This window comes from Rhodnius prolixus, unplaced genomic scaffold (assembly GCF_049639745.1).
Source record: "Rhodnius prolixus isolate KJV_2025 unplaced genomic scaffold, Rpr scaffold_4, whole genome shotgun sequence".
NCBI classification, from domain to species: Eukaryota; Metazoa; Arthropoda; class Insecta; order Hemiptera; family Reduviidae; genus Rhodnius; species Rhodnius prolixus.
This window is the reverse complement of record NW_027411614.1, coordinates 43,623,393-43,643,517: the sequence shown is the minus strand read 5'-3', so window position 1 is coordinate 43,643,517 and position 20,125 is coordinate 43,623,393. Positions and strand designations below refer to the sequence as shown.

Genomic DNA, 20,125 nt, shown 5'->3' with positions numbered 1-20,125 from the left:
ACTTTACTTTATTTATATTTTTTATTATTATTAAGGTTCTGTTTTTTTGAAATAATATAGTTGCTTGAAAACTGTAGATATTTTTAATATAGTTTTCCCTGGGGTTATATCTTGGAAGTGCCTTCTGCCAATAGCACTTTCCAGGTCCCTTCCTGGTCAACTCCTTAGCGGAACGATAAAGAGATTAAAAATTAATTCGTTGGAACTTTTTTTTTTTTTTAAACAATTATTTTGTGACTTCATCAGCTTGATATGCATATATAATCTATTTGTATTTATTTATTCTCTTTATGGGTCCTCTTGGTTCCAAAACTGAAAATAAAGTAAAGACGATTCCAATATTCGCTGACGAGAAGTTAAGAGAATGTAATAAAATTTATTGGCAGCCGAGTTTTTAATTACTATTCTTCATTTCTAAGAGACTTACCACAAAGTGGGAGAGTGCTACTTCCCCCAAATCCTAGTTACGCATGTTGAAACATGAACCTAACCAAGCAAATAAACAAGCTTAATCGAATAGTACAAGGATGTGTGCGCTATAAATAGAGAGCGCAGCCTTAATGGGTTTTAAGTACCACATGTACCCACTTACCCTATAAGAGACTGTGATGTCCTGATAATCTTGAAATTGTTTTACACTTTCAAATTAAAAGCCCCACATTTTAATAAAAATGTTCACCTAAAAATTCAAAAGGAAAGCTTAACCTATTTGTTCTTCTTTCTTATTAAATATTTTGAAGAAGGGTGGAGTAGAGCAAGGGTCAGAAAAGGGCGCATTGATTATCAATTTAAGGAGTTACCATAAATTATATTGCGGGAAATATTGTGGTAGCCGCCACCAACAAAGAGTCACAGAGCCGATCTCGTAAGTGTTGCTTCCATTTATGGATTCATTTTTCTTGATCACTTCCTCCCCAGTCTCTTGTGCGGGAGGACACAGCCTCCATTTCCCTTCTTTCATTCACTTCACTGAGCTTCTTCTACGGTGCAAGATGATTGTCCCCGATGTGAAATATTGATCGTGTTCTTCTTTTTTATCCATATTTCTTCCTTGGAGTTACCAAAAAGCTTTTTTATGTTTAATGTACTTTTTCACTTAACGTTTCCACCTACTTTTTTTAAAAAACTGATTTATTAGCTTTGATATTTCCTATAAAATATATTTGCAAAGCTGTTCGGGTTGAAGAGTAATCGATAACGGGGTCGCTGAAATATATAACAGCCATTAATAATAAAAAAAGATGCCAGTTCGTTTTCCTGAAAAAGTTAATAAATAAAAGTTATAAAATATTTTTCCCGCTGGGAGAGGCTGTTGCGTGCTCAGCTTCCTGGGTGTTGCAATCCTACGGGTTCCTAGCGCTGTACTCTATGCACTTTCACTATGCGGGTAGGGACACAATACCCTAGACAAGGGATGGCGAACCTATGACCCGCGGCTCAGACACTGATCCGCGCAAGCTTTTTCACAATTGCTAGGCAACCATTTGTTTATTTACGCGGGTTGATTTAGATTTTCTAATTGTTGTGGATAATTTATATTCTATCTGTACTTTTTTTCAATCACGCATTGACACAAAAGCAATTTCAATGCTATCTATAACCTTTTAGTTTGATTATTAAAGTTCTAAAACCCCACTAAAAATTTTTAAATCGTCAAACCACGCCCCATTTTTACCCGTTAAGGTTAAGCCAATTGAATTTTAAAGATGTTAAGTTTTGAAAATATTCAGTTTAAAACGTTCAAACTTAACTCTTGTGCTAATGGGCATTAGTGACGCAAGAGCTAGTACTAAATAAAAAAGAACAAAATTTGACCTACGTCTCAAAAAGGTTCGCCATACCTGTCCTGGACAGTGCACACCAAGGTACCAATACCCTGCATCTTCAAGGGCTACCTTTCCATGGAGATAGCTTCGGCAAAGGGTGGTAAATCCCTTTAAAACCAAAGTTCCTCCATTGAATCATCGAGGAGTTAAGCGTAGTGCCAACCATCTTCTACTGCAAAAACCTTTAATACGTATAATGAGGTCATTGACGCTCGGAGCTTTTTTCCAGTGCATTGCCGGCCTCTGGAAAGTGTTCTCTCTCTCTCTCTTGTTACCAACAACACGGTTCGTTACCTCCGGACAGCAGCTAACCATGGATTTCCGCGTGGGTGTCCAGTATTCGCTAACAACTTAGCTATTTTCTTCCCTATGTTCCAGATTGATGTTCGATTTTATAAAAAAAAAAAAAAAAAAAAAAAAAAAAAAAAAAGAAGCGAAATACGGGTAAGAATTAAATATATTTCTGTGATCGGGAAATGTATAAAGACCCTGAAGGCGTGCGGAAAGTATTCCTCTCTCACTCACTCTAAAACTAACTGAAAAGGATATCCGGGGAAAAACTAACTTTCGCTAATGAAAGACTTCCTTTTAATAGAAATTATCTAAACACTTCCGGTCTAAATTATTCAGAGCAAATTTGATATTGGTAAAAGTTCCATTGCGCATTTGCAAAACACTCAAATTAGACATTTCTCTAAAAATAATTTTTTTTTTTATAATTTTGTTGGAAATTTTTACATCTTTTATTGTGGTTACTGTCCTTCATCGAATATTTTCATGCTTGGAAAGACAGTTCAGTGAACTGAATTTTGGCACTTCAAAGGAGAGTCTAATTTGAAGGGAACGCTTTAAAAATACACCTCTCTTATCGTGAAGAACATTTTATTTAAATAAAAATACAGTAAAGCAAGAAATATTTCATGTCCACCACTTTAAGTAGTAGTAGTAACTATGCTACGTAATAAAAGAAAAATTATTAATTTTCTTTTTTTTCAATTTTCCCCATAATGGCTGCAATGATGTTTTCTAAACTTATAATAATATTACAGATACCGCTGTAACTTTTATTGCGATCATTCTTTAAGATAATTCGTTTTTAGGTCAGTTTCTGGAGTATGGTCAGCCCCTCCTGTATTGTGGTTTCACAGAAGTAGTAGTCGAAGAAAATGTACAAGTTAGAACCTTAGGGAATTAAGGTCAGGTTCAAACTGAGTGATCGGACCATACTAGATGTTCTGCTGTAGCACCTATGTAACCTTAGAAAGCCCAATATTTTTATGGTCTAAGAGGGGATCAATTTGAAAACGGGTGTTTAGGCTTGTCTAATCAGATAAGTTTTGATTTTTTTTTAAGTTCAAATTCTGAGCTTCTAGAAAATTGAATTACGTTCATTGTGTTAAAAGGAAATGTCGGTTTGTGTGTTCATTGTTCTGATAAGCACGACGTCATCTTTTTTTATTATTATTATTGGTGGCCAGCTTTCACTGGTATTCTAAACCAGCACATTGCGTGCAAGGGTCACAATGGAGGGCAATCTCGCTTTTTATTTATTATAATAACAAAACTGACAGATTTCTATTGGTCAGGTTACAACATGTTTGTAAGTATCGAAACTGTCAGGTAGGGGACAGTTGTAGGGTTGATCGTGAAAAAAGTGCACGAAAAGGCCTAACTTTGACAATTTTTATTTACTCTTTTTCTATAAAATATAAAATTCCCAAATTTATAATATAGGGTACATACTCCTTTATAACTGTAACTTTTTTGCATCAACCCAGATCTAACAGATTTCTAGAAAAAAAAGAAAGAAAAAAGTTGCCAAAAATGGGCATTTTCAAAAATTGTTATCTTTATTTTTCTAAGCAACATAACGCTTAAACGCGTGGACCAATTTTCGTGAGTCAGTTGCCATTCTATTCACAATTTCATATAGATTGGCTTTTGGAGGTCTCTCGGTGCTGTAGATCCTATGGGAGACAGGTTAGCCCCCCTCTAAAACTAATTACTCAGTAAATCTTAGCTCGATTTTGATTAATAAAACAGTGTTTCAATGAGTGTTCAAAAAAAAAAATTCAAGGGTGGTTATAATAGTAATAAACAAAATAGAAATTAAAACATCTGTGATTGAATGTATGTCATGATGAAGGTTATAATAAAAGTTGTTACGAGGTTCTTAATTTGCAGGTCGTGAATGCCAAGAGATATTAATTAATTCTTAAAATTTACATTGTATTCAAAATGTCCATTGAATTTAATTAGACTCCTTTTTCTTTTTTAGACGTAAATAGTATTTTAAAAAAAACAATGGATTTGTTTATTGAATACAGGTAGGGAAAATACTTAATTACGTTTTACGTCACCTCAATCTCCGGTGATGGATAGTCAAGACAGTAACGAGAGAACATTGCCCGGAAGTCTACACTAACACAACTTACTCTTACTAAAATTTACCTACAAAATTTTATTCTTTTCGAAATCCAAATTGTTAGAAAAAGAAAAATGGTTAGGTACAAATATTTTGCCTATTTTGGCCAGTATAAGGATACTTTGGAGGAAGTGTGACATCACAGCTTCCCCCACAGGTCCATTAAAAGAAGAAACAGTTTCTTAGATAGGTTGTCGTCGTTAGTGGGAGAATTGATTCCAGCATGATTTAGGAATTTATATGAATAAGTAGATAAAGACGCTGTGATAAGTTAACATAATTTAAGGAAAACATTAGACTTGCAATAGTAAGTTCAGTGAAATGACTTGAAAGGAAAGCGTACCTCCAGCCCTTCTCTTGAAGTGCCCTTACACTGCAGCTAACCGTTCAGACAGTAGGGTCTGCAGTAGGCTAACTCTAGCGCATCATTGTCCATCAGTGTTGTAACATTTCACAGACGCTGCCCTTGCTGGAAATAATACGCTTTTAAACAGCTATAATAGATCTTTTGTAGTGGATTTTCCTTATAGACACTTTCTTTTGCAATCTTATAACAACAAGCATGAAGTTAATGTTCTCCCCTGTTGAAAGAAAATCGGTGGAGGCGTTTTTCAATTAATAAAAAGAAATCTAAAAATGAAAAATTGATTGAGGTAAAGTGTCTCTTCCGAGATGGGCTACTTATGTATGTCGAAGAGCATTTCTTCGAAGTCCATTGTGGCACCAAAACCAATTATAAAATTTGAACTTTTTTAAAATATTTTTTTCGTTTTCATACTAATTTAAAAAAGCCACATTTTCTGATGTGAACTGAAAGTCGAAAATCTTGAAAGACTTAGTTACTTTCACTGTGGTCTTAGCTCGCTATTTGAGGCGATTTGAGTTGTTCACTTCAAGAACTTTTTAAATAAGTTTCATTAAAAATGCATCCTTTTAGCAAAGCTAATAATTTTAGTCCATAGCATTGTTGCTATGACAACAGTAGAATAATTTGTTTCCTTTTCTGAACCATCAACCTTAAGTATAATTATAATTATAATAAATTTTATTTTCCAGGTCTGTGATATTCTGGGCATCCGAACGGAAATGGATTATTTTGGTTTGAAATACATTTCCGTGAAGAACACCGAACTATGGCTGAACCTGAGAAATCCAGTCGAAAGGAAGTCCCTGGGACAGAACAATCTGAGATTCATGTTGAAAGTGAAGTTCTGGGTGCCGCCGCATCTAGTATTACAGGAAACTACCAGGTGATTGCTACTTATTTACTTCCTTTATTTTTTTATGATATTGGGATCGAATGCAAGCCACTAATGGTCAGTTAAAATCAGACATTGACTCCTATTTGTTTGCTTGAGAATGTTATCCACAGCCTTCTAAGGATAGTTTTGTTTGGAGTTGCAAGAGTCCTCCTTTATAGGTCAATCGTCATTAGGTCAATTGTGCCTTCAGAGTAGCCGAGAATGCAAAATTTTTTTTTTTTTTTTTTTATTTTTTATTTTTTTTTTTTGGCGCATCAACAGCTGAGGTCATTAGCGCCCGGAGCTTTTTCCAGTGCACTGCCGGCCTCCGGACAGTGTTCTCTCGTTACAGATAACACTGTCCATCACCGGACAGTGAGCTGTAAGAAGCTCCTAGGAAGAGAAAATCTAAGGGTCAGCTGCTGGATTCGAACCCGGGACCTCCGCGTGGGAGTCCAGTATGCTAACCTCATAGCTAATCCCTTCCCTGAATGCAAAATTGACTAAATATCGACTGACTGGCTTAAGTGTATAGATTTTTTTTTAGTTTACCGAGAATTTTCTCGAATTCCGATATAAACCTCCAGAAAAAAAAATGTTGAAAGGTTTCCCGAGGGAGGTTAAAGAAGTTAGATTCGCTTGTACAATTTTAGCCAGGAAGTAGGGTCCTCTTGATTTCATCAAAGTTCCTTCCTTCATTTCCGTGTGGCTGGTGTTACCAAGAAGTTGATAGTAGGCTGTAGAGGATTCTGTTTGCGGTAGTTTTCTTCTAGCGTGGAATGCCTGATACCCAAAATTTCGGCCGAATTTAGTGATTAGGGAGATCAATTGGATGATCTGGGATATCTTTTAGTCCTGCTGACCATTTTTTTAAAGACTCTCCACTAGCTGTGTTGGCCCTGGCAGCTTTTGGACTGAATTGATAGATTCAACAAGTTCAGTCCACTAGCCTTCAGCTGGCTCATGGTAGTAGCATACTTTCTAGCGGCATTGTCAGTAACAAATGGCCTTCGTTTAGAGGCAAGATGGGCTCAGAATCTTTGTATCCCACTGTGGGCGAGTCTTATCCTTGTGTTCAATTGGACAGGAGGAGAAATTTGCTTCTATTTGAAATATTGGCAGCAAAAGCCGCTCTGGAGAAGGTCTATTTATAGGTCGCCAAAATTGCAGAGTTCAGTTCAGAATATGAAGCAATGGTCTAACCACTTAGCCCGATTCATTATCTCAAATTCGACAGCCCTTCAGGATTTTAAACCGATCCCGTTTTTTTTTTTCGTGTTAAGAGAAAATTTGGGTTTGCGTTTTTTCTCGCACTAAACAAAAACAATTTTTTTTAAATTGCTACTTACAATTATTATTCCCAAGAATATATATGGCATAGTGAGGGATTGAACCTATCTGTATTGGGTAACTGAAAGGCAAACAGTAGGCAAGATAAAACTTGTTTCCATGACGGCGAGGCTGTGTAAATATATTTCTCCGTAAATAATACTATCTACCCCTTCTCCCTCTCAAGGAATAACCCAATACTTCCGTCTCTATTTATACTTTTATGATATTTTCAACGTATATAATTCATTTTTTAAAATGTAACAGCTATAGAGGCCGCGCGTTACACTTAAATAACTCGTAGAGGGAAGCCATTAAACCTACATATCTTGCTTCTAGAAGCAGTTTCTGTTTTAAATGAAAGTTATCTAACTACTCACAAAGTTTTTGTCTAAAATCTTGAATCTTACGATGGCCCCAGGTCGACCAATCAAATCGTTGAATTTTCATTTTTGATTTCGGCAAATCTCTTGCTGGACTCAGTATCCCCTTTGACCGGATATTTATAGAAAAAACCGCAAAATGGAAAATCGGAACTCCTCAATCTGACAGTAAAAGACAGTAAAAGTATTTTATTTTTATTTCCGATTTTAACTATGGCAATCCTACTGTGGTTGAAATATCTAAATATTTACACAATTACCACAATATACAGGGTGGAGCAAAAGGTATGAACCGGTTTTAAAGGGATGTAAAACAAAAACAATTCAACTTACAGAAATTATGTTTATATTGTTTAATTCGGTACAGAATCTAGTTTTTTACATCAAGTTTGAAAGATGATATCACGTAGGTGGCGGCCGTCAGCCGCGATGCACTCTTGAAGTTTGAAGTTTTCAACCTGCTCTTCTGCACAATTCGATGGGTATTGCCCCGTAACTTCCTCTCTGATTCTGTCCTTAAATTCTTCCTGGGTATGTGGACAACGTTTAAAAACTTTTTTCTTTATGTACCCCCCCCCCCACAAAGGACAGAATCAGAGAGGAAGTTACTGCAATACCCATCGAAATGTGCAGAAGAGCAGGTTGAAATCTTCAGAATTCAGAGAATCATTCAGAGTGCATCGCGGCTGTTGGCCGCCACCTACGTCCAACAAGATGATGTCATCTTTCAAATTTAATGTAAAAAAAACTAGATTCTGTACTGAATTAAACAATATAAACATAATTTCTGTAAGTTGAATTGTTTTTTGTTTTACATCCCTTTAAAACCGGTTCATACCTTTTGCCCCACCCTGTATTATAGCGTTGCACTTCCTCAGTTCAGCTAGAGTTATTTTTATATATTGATGCCATATTTATTTATACTATTAATTAATATTAAATTTTATAATTTTCTGTTTGGTTTCAAGGGGTAACCAAACGATCTGTAGTAATAAATATACAATTTTTTTAAAAAAATTATCTATTCTCATCGTATTATATTTTACCAGCTGCACTAGAAAAATTAAATATTTAGATAGCTGTGAGCTAAATTCAGACAGTTAAACTGTAAAAGGTGTATTTAAATCTTAAGATGGCTTTATTTTTGTGTTTTAAGGTGTTAAGGGCGATTTTTTTTAGAAATTAGGTTGAATAGCATTAGGAGTGGGTGGGGGAAACACTAGGTACGTGACCAGCAGAGCGCACACTCTCGTGTGTGCATGAGTGCACGGCGTGCTCTGATGGTGGGGGCAGCCGTTCTCTGCAAGCCGTGCGTGATCACGCCGGTGTCACGTGAACACATGTGTGCGCCGACCGCCTTCACTGTTCCCTGGCCACCGTATCCAATGTTCCTATGACCTATACATCATCATTAAACTGCTTCTGGCCATCTCTCTTTGTTTCTTTATTCTTTACTCGCTCTCTCTATCTCTCTCTCGCGCACCCGTATTACAACACCCTTTATTTTGCTATAATTATGACTAAAAATGTAAATAAATAAACACTATGCTGTGAACACAGTGACAAACTTTCTCTTGCTAGTTCTTCTCAATGGTTCTTAACCTAAACATGGTAGCCATTAGTCTGCAGCAGACTTCTTCATCCAACCTGGTACCTATCGACGGGGGCCGTCACTGCCAGGAGTCTGCAAGAAGTATTAGTCTGAGTATCCGGTTGAAAGAGCTGAGGTGATTAGAGGATTGTAATGGGAAAGCTAATTTGGTGTTGGATTTTAAGTAGCGGCATTTTGGGCTAAATCTTTCTTGAGATACAGCGATCTGTATATACATCATCATTAAACTGCTTCTGGCCATCTCTCTTTGTTTCTTTATTCTTTACTCGCTCACTCTATCTCTCTCTCGCGCACTCATATTACAACACCCTTTATTTTGCTATAATTATGACTACAAATGTAAATAAATAAACACTATGCTGTGAACACAGTGACAAACTTTCTCTTGCTAGTTCTTCTCAATGGTTCTTAACCTAAACATGGTAGCCATTAGTCTGCAGCAGACTTCTTCATCCAACCTGGTACCTATCGACGGGGGCCGTCACTGCCAGGAGTCTGCAAGAAGTATTAGTCTGAGTATCCGGTTGAAAGAGAGCTGAGGTGATTAGAGGATTGTGATGGGAAAGCTAATTTGGTGTTGGATTTTAAGTAGCGGCATTTTGGGCTAAATCTTTCTTGAGATACAGCGATCTGTATCTCAGCTTGGCGAGCTACTGTGGTACCTGAGAACGTAAAAGCACTTATTAGTACTAAGAAGACCACAAAACGATGATCTCTAGTGATAACTGTAAATCTCAAATCAATCTTTTGGCTTAAGAAGGAAGAGTGAAAGACTAAGATTTCTTAACAAATCAAATTTAATTAGTGGAAGTAAGGCAGTCCCAAGTATTAATTGACGATGAAGCTAAGAAGCGCGCCTGTTTTGATGGTGGTTCATCTTTTGTGTTTTAATAAGTTTTTGTCTCTGTCTCTCTCTCCCTCGCTACCTCCAGAGATCTCGCGAACATCTAGAAATTATTCATTCCAAGAAACTTTCACTTCTTACCTCACCTTTATTATTAAAAATAATAGAAACTTTTCTCTACCAACTCTTGGTGAGAAGTATTTCAGCATCTCAATTGTATTATTCAGTCAAGCTAAACTTGTCATTTAGCCTTTGCTATTTTATTATTCATTTTAAACTTTTTCAATATTTTTAAGACAACTTTTATTTATTATAATCCTGGATTTTCCTATTGCATAACCCTTAACCTTCGTTGAAAGTAACCTAATTAGGAAGGAAATAATAATCGATAATATTGTATTGAAAGTTTTAGAGCACATGTCCACCTCATTGGTCAGGCTTTTTAGCCTCGTACATCTTAAACACAGAAATGGAGCCTTCTCTCACTAACCAGCAGCTTCCTTATAGTCGTATAGAGATTTTTCATTTTAAGTTTCCGCCAGAGATAAAACACGTTCCTAGGTCCCATGAGTATTAAAAATGTGTTCAATTTTTTTTTTTTGTAGGAGCCACGTAAAACCGGAAGTGCCACTTCCGGAATTAGTTTCCGATTTCAAGTGTAATAAATGTAAGGTATACTAATGGTTATTAAAATATGAATTCATTTTTCTGGAGCAAAAAAAAATTTTTCAAATAGTGTTAGGTCTTGTTTTATTAAAGAAAAACGATGTAAGTTTTTAAAAAAGTTTATGAATATTGATCAAAACTCGAAGTTTCACCAGAAGTTTCGCTAAAATGAATGAAATGAGTTCCAAGTTCGAACTTAATGGAGTTTTCGTTTTCTAGAAGAGCTCTCTCTTTCTCACCCTCACGCGTGCGTAATAATCTCTAAAAACATTTCCCCAGATTTAGCGATCTTTTAAAACATTGATGATTTCAGTTTTATGATACGCAGTACTTCCTCTTCTAGTTAATACCAAAAAAAATGGATCATATTGTAAACAAAAATATTACATAATTTCCATTCCTCCGTAAGTAAACATTCTAACAACGTTGAAGCATTAAGTTATTACTTCACTTACATTATTGTGATGAAATCAGAAATTATTACTTTTCTTTTATTATTAAAAATAAAACTATAACTTGTGATTGTTGCTAGATAACGCCAGACCCAATTTTGGTTGTATGCAATACTTCATCTGTTTATAAAGTGATGCTGTTTTTTTTTGTACGTTAAACTCCCTAAAGATAAATAGCACACAGTGAAAGTGTACGAGAGATATGTGCAATAAAAATTGTTCTGTTTTGGCCTTGCACAAGAAATAAAAGTTTACCATAGGTTGCATCATAAAATTAATTATAAATGGTATATTTTTGTTTTTATAGCATAAACGTACACACAAAATTTGGTTCAAATCTTTCACAATTCAAGTTTCTCCTAGCAGTTTTCATGATTTTAGGGCATATTTTCTCTTCCAACACTGCATTTTTACTATTAATGTTTTTTGTTGCTTTCAACAAGTGTCCAGATTCTCGGGCGCTCTCTAATTTCGTCATAAGAAATTGGTAGCCGTTTTAATAACCGGGAAATCTGGTGAGAAGCTTTTTCCGTAGAACATTAATGGTTACGTCAAATGGGGGAGCTAGTTTCCCAAGAAACACTTCAAAGGGATGCCGACATTACTTCCTTTGTGTGATTTAGTGATGCTGCTTGCCATCCTAATACCACTGCACCCTCCATTATCAAAGCGCTGGAAGTTCTCGCCATGTGAACAGAAAACAGAAAGGCACAACTCCATGTTTAATGTTATACCAAATCATTTTATCGTTTATAATATCTGTACCTCGGAGGGAAAAGGCACCATGTCACAAAAAGTAAATTTTCCAGGGGAGCCAAATGAAGATATTTTTCCAAATTCATTTTTTGTTCCACTTTTCCGGTTATACTTTTTCCTGTACTTCTCACCGTAATTATTACAGTTGGTATGGCCACTTTAACTCCCATATTTTAAAATATTTTATTTTGATCTCCATTGGGAAAAAAAATTTATGCCCATGTAGTGCCTTTTACCCTTAAGTAATGAAGTATCATAGCGCTTTTTAAAAATACATAAATCGCTTAATAGTAAACATAGGTCATAGTGCTTTACACCTGTTGAAAGAGCAACAAAAAATTTGTAAAATGATGCCAAAATCTGAAAATCGAAAAAAATGGACATGGTGCCTTTTCCCTCCGAGCTACAGATATATTCTTTTAAGGCGGCAATGAACAAACACAAAAGTTTAAACATGTACCACCCATTTCGTAATGAGCGCTGAGTTTTTGATGTATTGTTGAAGTTTGGAGTCATAAACTTTCGTATTAGATTATTTTGGTTGTTACGAGAGTGTGAACTAGAATATTGTTCGTCCTATTTCAAAATGAATTTCTAATAAGCAACGTGCGTGTCTTGAAATACGATTTACTAAAATTAAAGGAAATTACAAAACAAAAACGGAAGTTTAGATGTCTGTACTAATCTTTTACTTTTTTTGCGATTTTTATATGGCTAAAATGTTTTACTTTATATTAACTTTAAAAAGAAAAGCGCGCCGGAAATAGCTGTTTGAAGTTCCAGTGGGTGATCCTTAAAAGGAAGTAGATCTTTGTGTGTGTAAATACAGCTAAAGAACGTAGGAAAATCTTAGGAATCTGAGACGTCACCTTGAAACTTTGGATTATTTGTCAGCAACTTCATAATGTGGAAGTAATGTTTTAAATTAGATCTTTCGAAAGCCTCAGTATGAGAAAGGTTTTAGCGGTTTTTCATTAAACCATTTGTTTTAACTCTTGTTAGAGCTCTGCTAGACTCATGTGACACGCTTTCTGCTGTATAAATCCTAAATCGTTTGGTGCGTTTAATTTGATTTTATACATATTGTAGAGATTATTTTAACCGTAGTTACCCAGGCAAGTGTTAATCTCGACCCTTTGCCAGCCAAGATGGCGGAATTAATTTCATACAATATTTACGAGTGAATGGACTAGAAAACAGTGTTTCCCTTTTTTGGTGAGAATTTCATATTTGGGGATATTTGTGTGGGAGAAATAAATATTGAATTCATAATCTTTTGTTTCGCCATATTTAATATAGCTGTCCACCAGTGTGTAGCTGCTGTCCAGAACGAATACGGGAGGTTTCCATAATCCGTGGATTTCCTCCCAATCGAACTCCTTTGTCTTTTGCCCTTGCGGCAATGTAGGCGAGATTTCCTCAAACGTAACTTCCTTTTTTTTTCCTTGTATCCCTTTGTGTGCCAGTCGGTGGTCTCAGTTTTTGGGGAGGGCTTGTTGGAAAACCAATCTTGTTTCCAATAGAAGAAGAAGAAGAAAAAGTCTTTATTGATTGTGCCATATATACAGAAAAAATTTAAAAATATACAAACTTTACTGAGTATCTGTTAAAAGACAGCAACTTGGCCTTACGGCCGTCAGTGGAGTCTATATAATGAACTATATTATATACATTAACAAAACAATTTTACTCTAATTTGAAGAATAAAAATATGAAAAAAACAATATAAAATAAGAATAATGAACCTTTTTCTTAACTAAACATTTAAAAAGCAATATTCACAAATCAATTAAACAAAAATCAAATAAAAGCGCCTATATAAAGAAAATTTAATATAATATATTTACTCTACGAATAAATGCCATCCTACAAAAATTTATTAGGGCATCCCAACTTCCACCGTTCAGATAGCCCGCAACATCGCTTCCGGAAAGAACAGGAGACCCAAACCACCTCCGGCGAATTTCATCATACACAGGACAAACCGCCAGAAAATGGAACAGATCCTCCCCCTCCTCCCGGTCACACACCGTGCACAGAGTATCCGAACTTTTAAAGCTTTTATAGTTGAGGCCAAGTAGGTCACCTCTAATTTTGAAGATCCACCTAATATTAAAAAGTGACTGTTCATTATTTATATAAAACTTATCATTTAGATCATACTGAAGCATTCGATACCAGGGAGATACACTAGAATTTCTTATTTTCATCCGAACCCCATTGTAGAATTCTTTTTTTAACGTTTCTTTAAGAATAACAAAACTACTTCTCCATAACTCACTATTTTTACAATTTTTTATATTTAAAGTTACATTTATATTATAATTCTGGAGACAGTTTCTAATTTCTTTAAACCAATACATATGTTTAGTTATTACCTGAAGGGTCAGAATTTTTGGATACCTATTGTCTGGTAATTGTAGTGTTTTCAATATGTAATCAAGGTGCAATTTGAAAGTAAACAAAAAGATCGGTGGCAACTTGGTCTCAAAGTGAATAAATGCCGAGGATGTATACATGGGGACTCTAAATAGCTTTTTAATAAAGAAATACAGGAGCTTTTCCACTTCCTCGAATCTCTTCCACCCCCAAACCTGAGCAGCATAACATATACTTGATCTGCAAACGGAGTTGAAGATTTTTATTTTTGCAGTATAGGGTATGTCTTTATTTTCTATAAATTGGTACCAGATCACATTTAGACTCATTTTTGCTTTTGACAATTTGTTTTTTAAATGCTTTGACATAGACAGAGTGGGAGTGAGCCACAGCCCCAGATACTTGTACTCCCTTACTACCTCAATACTCTCACAGCCGAGTGTCCATTTTTCCCTTTTCGCTGGTTTACCAATATATATAGCTCTTTTATCTAAAGCGCTAAAGTTAAATTTATTGTTTTCCTTTTTCTGCAAAGGAAAACAGATGTTGGTACAATGTTTGGACGAACTAATGGTGAACCCAATTTCCCCTCGCTTTGGGAAATATTTTAGTAGGTGTAGGAAATGCTCCGTGGTATTCCAACGTGGGAGATCAAGAAGCTTCTTCCTACAGTTCATAGCCCTTTAATGGACAGTGTTTTCTGTAACGATAGAACACTGACTGGAAGCTGGCAATGCAATGAACTGTACTCAGTTTCTCAATAAGTGTAACAAACAAAAGTGGGGGTAGGAAATGCTCAGTGGTTAGTGTACAATGTATTCCAACGTAGAGATCTCGGGTTCGAATCGGCTTACTCTTCTTTCTCCTGTTGTCTGTAACGATAGAACAGTGTCTGAAGGCTGGCATTTGCGCTGGAAAAAGCTCCGGGAAGTGTAACCACCACTTAGAATCCAACCATATTTTCAATCGGAATGTTTCCCCTTTAGTTTACACATCTTTAAGGCGTTCTTAGACATGCTGCATCAACTTCTTTAGACTTAATATGATTCGGACATACTGAACCTCGTTCAAAAGTTTTACTTAAAATAGTTTGATCTCTGTAATCTCTGTAACTTCATCGAACAAAGTTTCAATTGAAACTGATTTTAAAGACTTCGAAAATTGCCGTAAGGAAAATTCGAGAAGTAATAGAGGATTCACTAGATAAGAGACTTAATTTTCCATGAACCAAAGAACGGAAAGTGCACAAATTAAACCAAACCCTGAAATCTCCAGGTATATCCCAGTTATTTTCGCTTAAAATCTACATATTTATTTTCATTTCCAAAATTTAACTGAATGTTGTTTATACGATCAGGGAAGACGGGTGGGGGTGAGGTGCTATGAACTCAAGGCCGTACATTACTGACAAAACTGGGTACCGGAAACAATGTTTGAAATGAACGCCGCAGGAGGAAGTTCTTGGCAACGACCTCCTGGAAAAGAACGTTCCCTCTTCCTGAATCATTTGTCTTCTTTATTGTTATTCTCTTATTCAATTGTCTTTTTTCTTTTAGTTGTCTCCTTTGAACGCAGCAAAAGAGATTGAAACAATTTTTATCAACAATAGTGGTTAGATTAAGAAAAGTAGATCCGTTGGTGGTCATTCATTTCCGCCATGTTTTATCTTGGACTACTGCGTCCAAGCACTTCCTTATCAGTTCGTTAGTCATCATCCTTTTTACAACAATTAGGTCGGCGATTTTTATATTCGCAATTTCTCTACTGCAATTATTGCTTTGTATTTCCATCGAGTTTGCAAGCTGTTCAAGGCTGTTGCTGACGACTTCTACACCAACATTCCTTAACCTCTAGAAACCGCCTGAAAAGAACGTGGATAATATTAAACAAAGTTTGGGGATTTTTTTATCTATCCTAGTGCTCTAAAAAAAAAGTTCCTAATTTAGGGTATCATCTTCGAAATATCTGGGAGAAAGTGATTTTGCTATAAGAGACATGAAAGCACTTGGAAGATGTACACTTATATCTGTCGGAGTCTCCGCTGTTCCTTTAGCTTCTTTGGAGAACTTGGGTAGTTCTAATGTGGAAATGAATCCTTTCCTAGAATTCACGCAGTTCCTTTCAATTTTGGGTGGGGGGGTCTTCTACTTCTTTTTTTTTGGGCATTGGTGGAGAAAGATGGTGTTAGTGACAAACTTTACTGACCTTAGAACTAGAAGACCTGCCACAAGTTGTTTTATCATCTTTACATACTATAGCAGTGATGGCGAACCTATGACACGCGTGTCAAAGGTGACACGCATTGACAGAGACAAAAAATATTGTATAATTTTAAATAATTTAGCGAGAACTTTGAAGAAATTACGGTAATAATTAAGAATAAGTATCTTGTAAACTTGCCTCAGATCAATTACCATAAAGTGCGTCATTTAATAAATCTTTTTTTTTTTTTACAGTGATTGCAAATATCAGAAAATTATGAATATTTCTATATTGACACGGCACCAGAGGTTAGGTAGGGTTTTCCAAAATTTTGACACGCCGACTTTAATGAGGTGTCCCACCTGTTGTGATTGAGCTCACAGTATATCTATTTCCCTCACAATAAACAGTACAGCCCGTTAGAGAATAAATCAGTAAATGGTTTAAAAGTCTTGAGACGATCTGTCAATCTGAAGATTAAAAGTGGGGAGTAATTCGCTTTAACTGAATAAACATTTATTCCATACCCAGATAGGGTATTCTACAGACTCAGAAGAAGAACCATATGGCGAAAATGCGTGGAGATGTTTACACCAAAATGGTATTTAGAGAAAGTGAGGTATTAAGATGTTAACCATCTGTGACCCAGATTTTGTTGAAAACCCGGCCTAGCAGATATTTGTCTTGTTTTCACATTGAAGTTGTCACTAGAATATGGTGATGTTCAGGGGGGCGTAACAGTTAGTTTTCTATTGGGTATTTTAGTGTGCAAGAATTTAACACAATGGTAATCACTTAGCACTCCTACTGTGTACCTTACCATTAAGATAACTAAGTTCTGCAGGAGGAGCCTCTTTAGTGGGTTGGTCCCTCACTAAGGTGGTGCCCATTGTTCTTGAAGTTAGTGGATGGTCCTAATTCTATTAATTGGATCTTGCTCTACTAAGTGAATTGGTTGTTTTTGTTCCTCAGGATAAGTCTCAGTTACACATCCATTTGGATTTTCTTCCATTTTCCTTGTCTGGAAAATAGTTCTAATTGCGTTACTTCAATAGGAAGTATTGTAGTCGTGGAATTTTCCGAGTAAAGACCCCAAAAAACGGCTTTACTACTTAGTACTTTCTTTGAACTACTTTTCAAATATTTATGGTTTAATTACAACAAACTTCAGGACAAATTACAGGAAATGGTATACTTGATATTTTGTTTAGGTGCCAACAAAAGGCGGGCCCACCACCTTCAGTAGTCTTAAAATCAGTGGAAACGGAAGTACCATTTTACTGATTCAATTTTTGAGTTTCCTGTTTTTTTTTTCTCCCCCTACTCCTTCAAACATTTCTGGGGAAATTCGGATGCGGGAGGGTTCCATAATCCGCATGCTCCTGGAACTTGCTAAGGATTCATTTCCTCTAAAGTGCCTCTTTTGTTTTGTGCAGTGTCTGGGTCGTCCTATTTCCTAATGTTTGTGCTAGACATTCCAGATTTTCTTGAAATATTTCTAGGTTTTTTTTATTTCCAGACATATGTAAATACATTGCATACAATTAGATTTGTAACTGTTACTTTAATGTATTTTCTACAGAAATCTACCCATTATTAGAGCAGCTTTTTAAAGTTACATTTCAGCGTAATTTCCGGTTTTATAAACTGTATAATGCTGATTAGAATAAAATGTGAACTAAATGGTACAATAGTCTATTCTTCCAAATATATTTAAATTTTATCGATACCATTACGATATAGTTTTCCCTAACACTTTGGTCTTTCATTTCGTCACAATTAACGTCACAACTGTATTAATCTTAATTAGAGAAATTTTCTCAACATTATCATCTCGTTTGTTTTTCTTAACGATTCATTGATTTTATATTATTAGTTCGTCCTTAATTATTTAAAATTCTAAGAATGAGTTATCTATCTTTTAAAGAGGCCAAAAAGTAACGACTAGATAACTTTTTTTATGTATATTTACTTCTTCTATAAAGGCTACAGTGTCCTGGGATTTGCCGCCACAGTTGTATTTTATAACGGACAGCTGATAAAATAAGATTTTTTGTAAGTATTGTAAAAGTTGTAGGCCAATGAGTTCTATTGAAAAGAGTTTTAGAAGACATATCCTTGAGTTTTAACCTCTCCATATTATCACTTGGCAATTGAACTTTCTAATCATAAATTTTTTTATATTGATCCTAATAAAATATTTTTATTACAAGGTAATTAATAAAGCATTAAGAAATCTATAGAATTATTGTAATAAACGAGAGGTATAAAATTAATAATTTCTATCTCGATTTAAACTTAGTAAAATTTTACAAAGTTAATAAAAGCAGTTCTCTAGACAACTTAACTTATCTAAGTGACATTAATCTGGCCGGTTGTAAAAGTACATACGAGGGTCGTTTGAAAAGTCCGTGCAAAAATAAAAACTACTTAATTTTTTGGGGTAAACCTTTTTTATTTTTCAACATAGTCTCCTTTTAGGCTTATACACTTCCTCCAACGCTGCTCTAGCTTGTTGATCCCTTCCGAATAATAGGATATGTCCAAGTCTGAAAAATAGCCATTCGTTTCTGCAATCACCTCCTCGTTTGAATAAAATCTTTTTCCCGCCAGCCATTTCTTCATATTGGGGAACAAATAGTAGTCCGAGGGAGCCAAGTCTGGAGAATAGGGGGGATGTGAAACGAGTTGGAACCCTATTTCCATTAATTTTGCGACCACAACTGCTGAGGTGTGAGCTGATGCGTTGTCGTGATGGAAAAGGACTTTTTTGTGGGCCAATCGTGGGCGTTTTTCTTGCAGCTCGGTTTTCAAACGGTCCAATAACGATGAATAATATGCACCTGTAATAGTTTTACCCTTTTCCAGATAGTCGATGAGGATTATTCCTTGCGAATCCCAAAAGACAGTCGCCATAATCTTTCCGGCCGAAGGAACGGTCTTCGCCTTTTTTGGCGCAGATTCCCCCTTGGTAACCCATTGTTTAGATTGTTCTTTGGTCTCAGGAGTGTAGTGATGTATCCATGTTTCATCCACAGTAACGAAACGACGCTTAAAGTCCTACGGATTCTTCTGGAACAGCTGCAAACCGTCCTTGCAACACTTCACACGATTTCGTTTTTGGTCAAGCGTGAGCAATCGCGGCACCCATCTTGCGGATAGCTTTGTCATGTCCAAATGTTGATGCAAAATATTATGTACCCGTTCATTCGAGATGCCCACAGCACTAGCAATCTCACGCACCTTCACTCTTCTGTCATCCATCACCATATCATGGATTTTATCAATGATTTCTGGAGTAGTAACCTCAACAGGGCGTCCAGAACGTTCAGCGTCACTTGTGCCCATATGGCCACTCCGAAAATTTTGAAACCACTTATAAACTGTTCTAATGGAAGGTGCAGAGTCACCATAATGTTTATCAAGCTTCTCTTTAGTCTCCTGAGGCGTTTTGCCTTTCATAAAGTAGTGTTTAATCAACACACGAAATTCTTTTTCGTCCATTTTTTGAAAATCACTCGACTTCCTCGATTCAAACGAATGCCAAACACAAAGAAATAGACCGATCTGGCTGTTACTTGGTGTGTGTTCTTCCAAGAGATGCTACTAACTAAACATAACCTCGATACGCGCCAGTGGTGCTATCTCTCTGACTTTGCACGGACTTTTCAAACGACCCTCGTATTATAATGTATTTAATAAATTCTTAGCTGAGAATAGAAAGGTGTAAAACTAGGCTAATAAAAAATTTATTTAAAAAATGGTGCTGTCGAATAATAATGTCGGCAAAGAATTAGTTGTGTTGCCAATGTGTCTGCCAGTACTGTCTGAAGTAGTGGTCGGACCAGTCAGCTGTTGCGCTCCAATCAACTATTATTTTAATTGATGTCCTCGCAAGATTGCATAATTATCGATTGTATGGTTGATTCTTTTTCATAGGCGGTTACAGCTGATCTTTATTTAATTATACATTAATGAGACGCGATATCTTACTAAGAAATCTTGGTTGG

The 20,125-nt window shown here is 35.9% G+C and overlaps 2 protein-coding genes across 4 annotated transcripts in view; both read left to right on the top strand.

Moving 5' to 3' along the window:
- The window catches only part of Hel25E (ATP-dependent RNA helicase 25E), a 205,016-nt gene extending 190,899 nt beyond the window's left edge, over positions 1 to 14,117 (top strand). The window contains exon 10 of the mRNA XM_074131763.1: positions 8,107 to 14,117. Within this exon, the coding sequence (XP_073987864.1) occupies positions 8,107 to 8,138 (32 nt within the window). The 3' untranslated portion in view covers positions 8,139 to 14,117. The remainder of the gene's footprint in view (positions 1 to 8,106) is intronic.
- The window catches only part of LOC141456099 (E3 ubiquitin-protein ligase MYLIP-like), a 63,294-nt gene that overhangs the window by 10,558 nt on the left and 32,611 nt on the right, over positions 1 to 20,125 (top strand). For all 3 annotated transcript variants that reach the window (XM_074131768.1, XM_074131767.1, XM_074131766.1), the window contains one exon: positions 5,308 to 5,501. In XM_074131768.1, the coding sequence (XP_073987869.1) occupies positions 5,308 to 5,501 (194 nt within the window). The remainder of the gene's footprint in view (positions 1 to 5,307; positions 5,502 to 20,125) is intronic.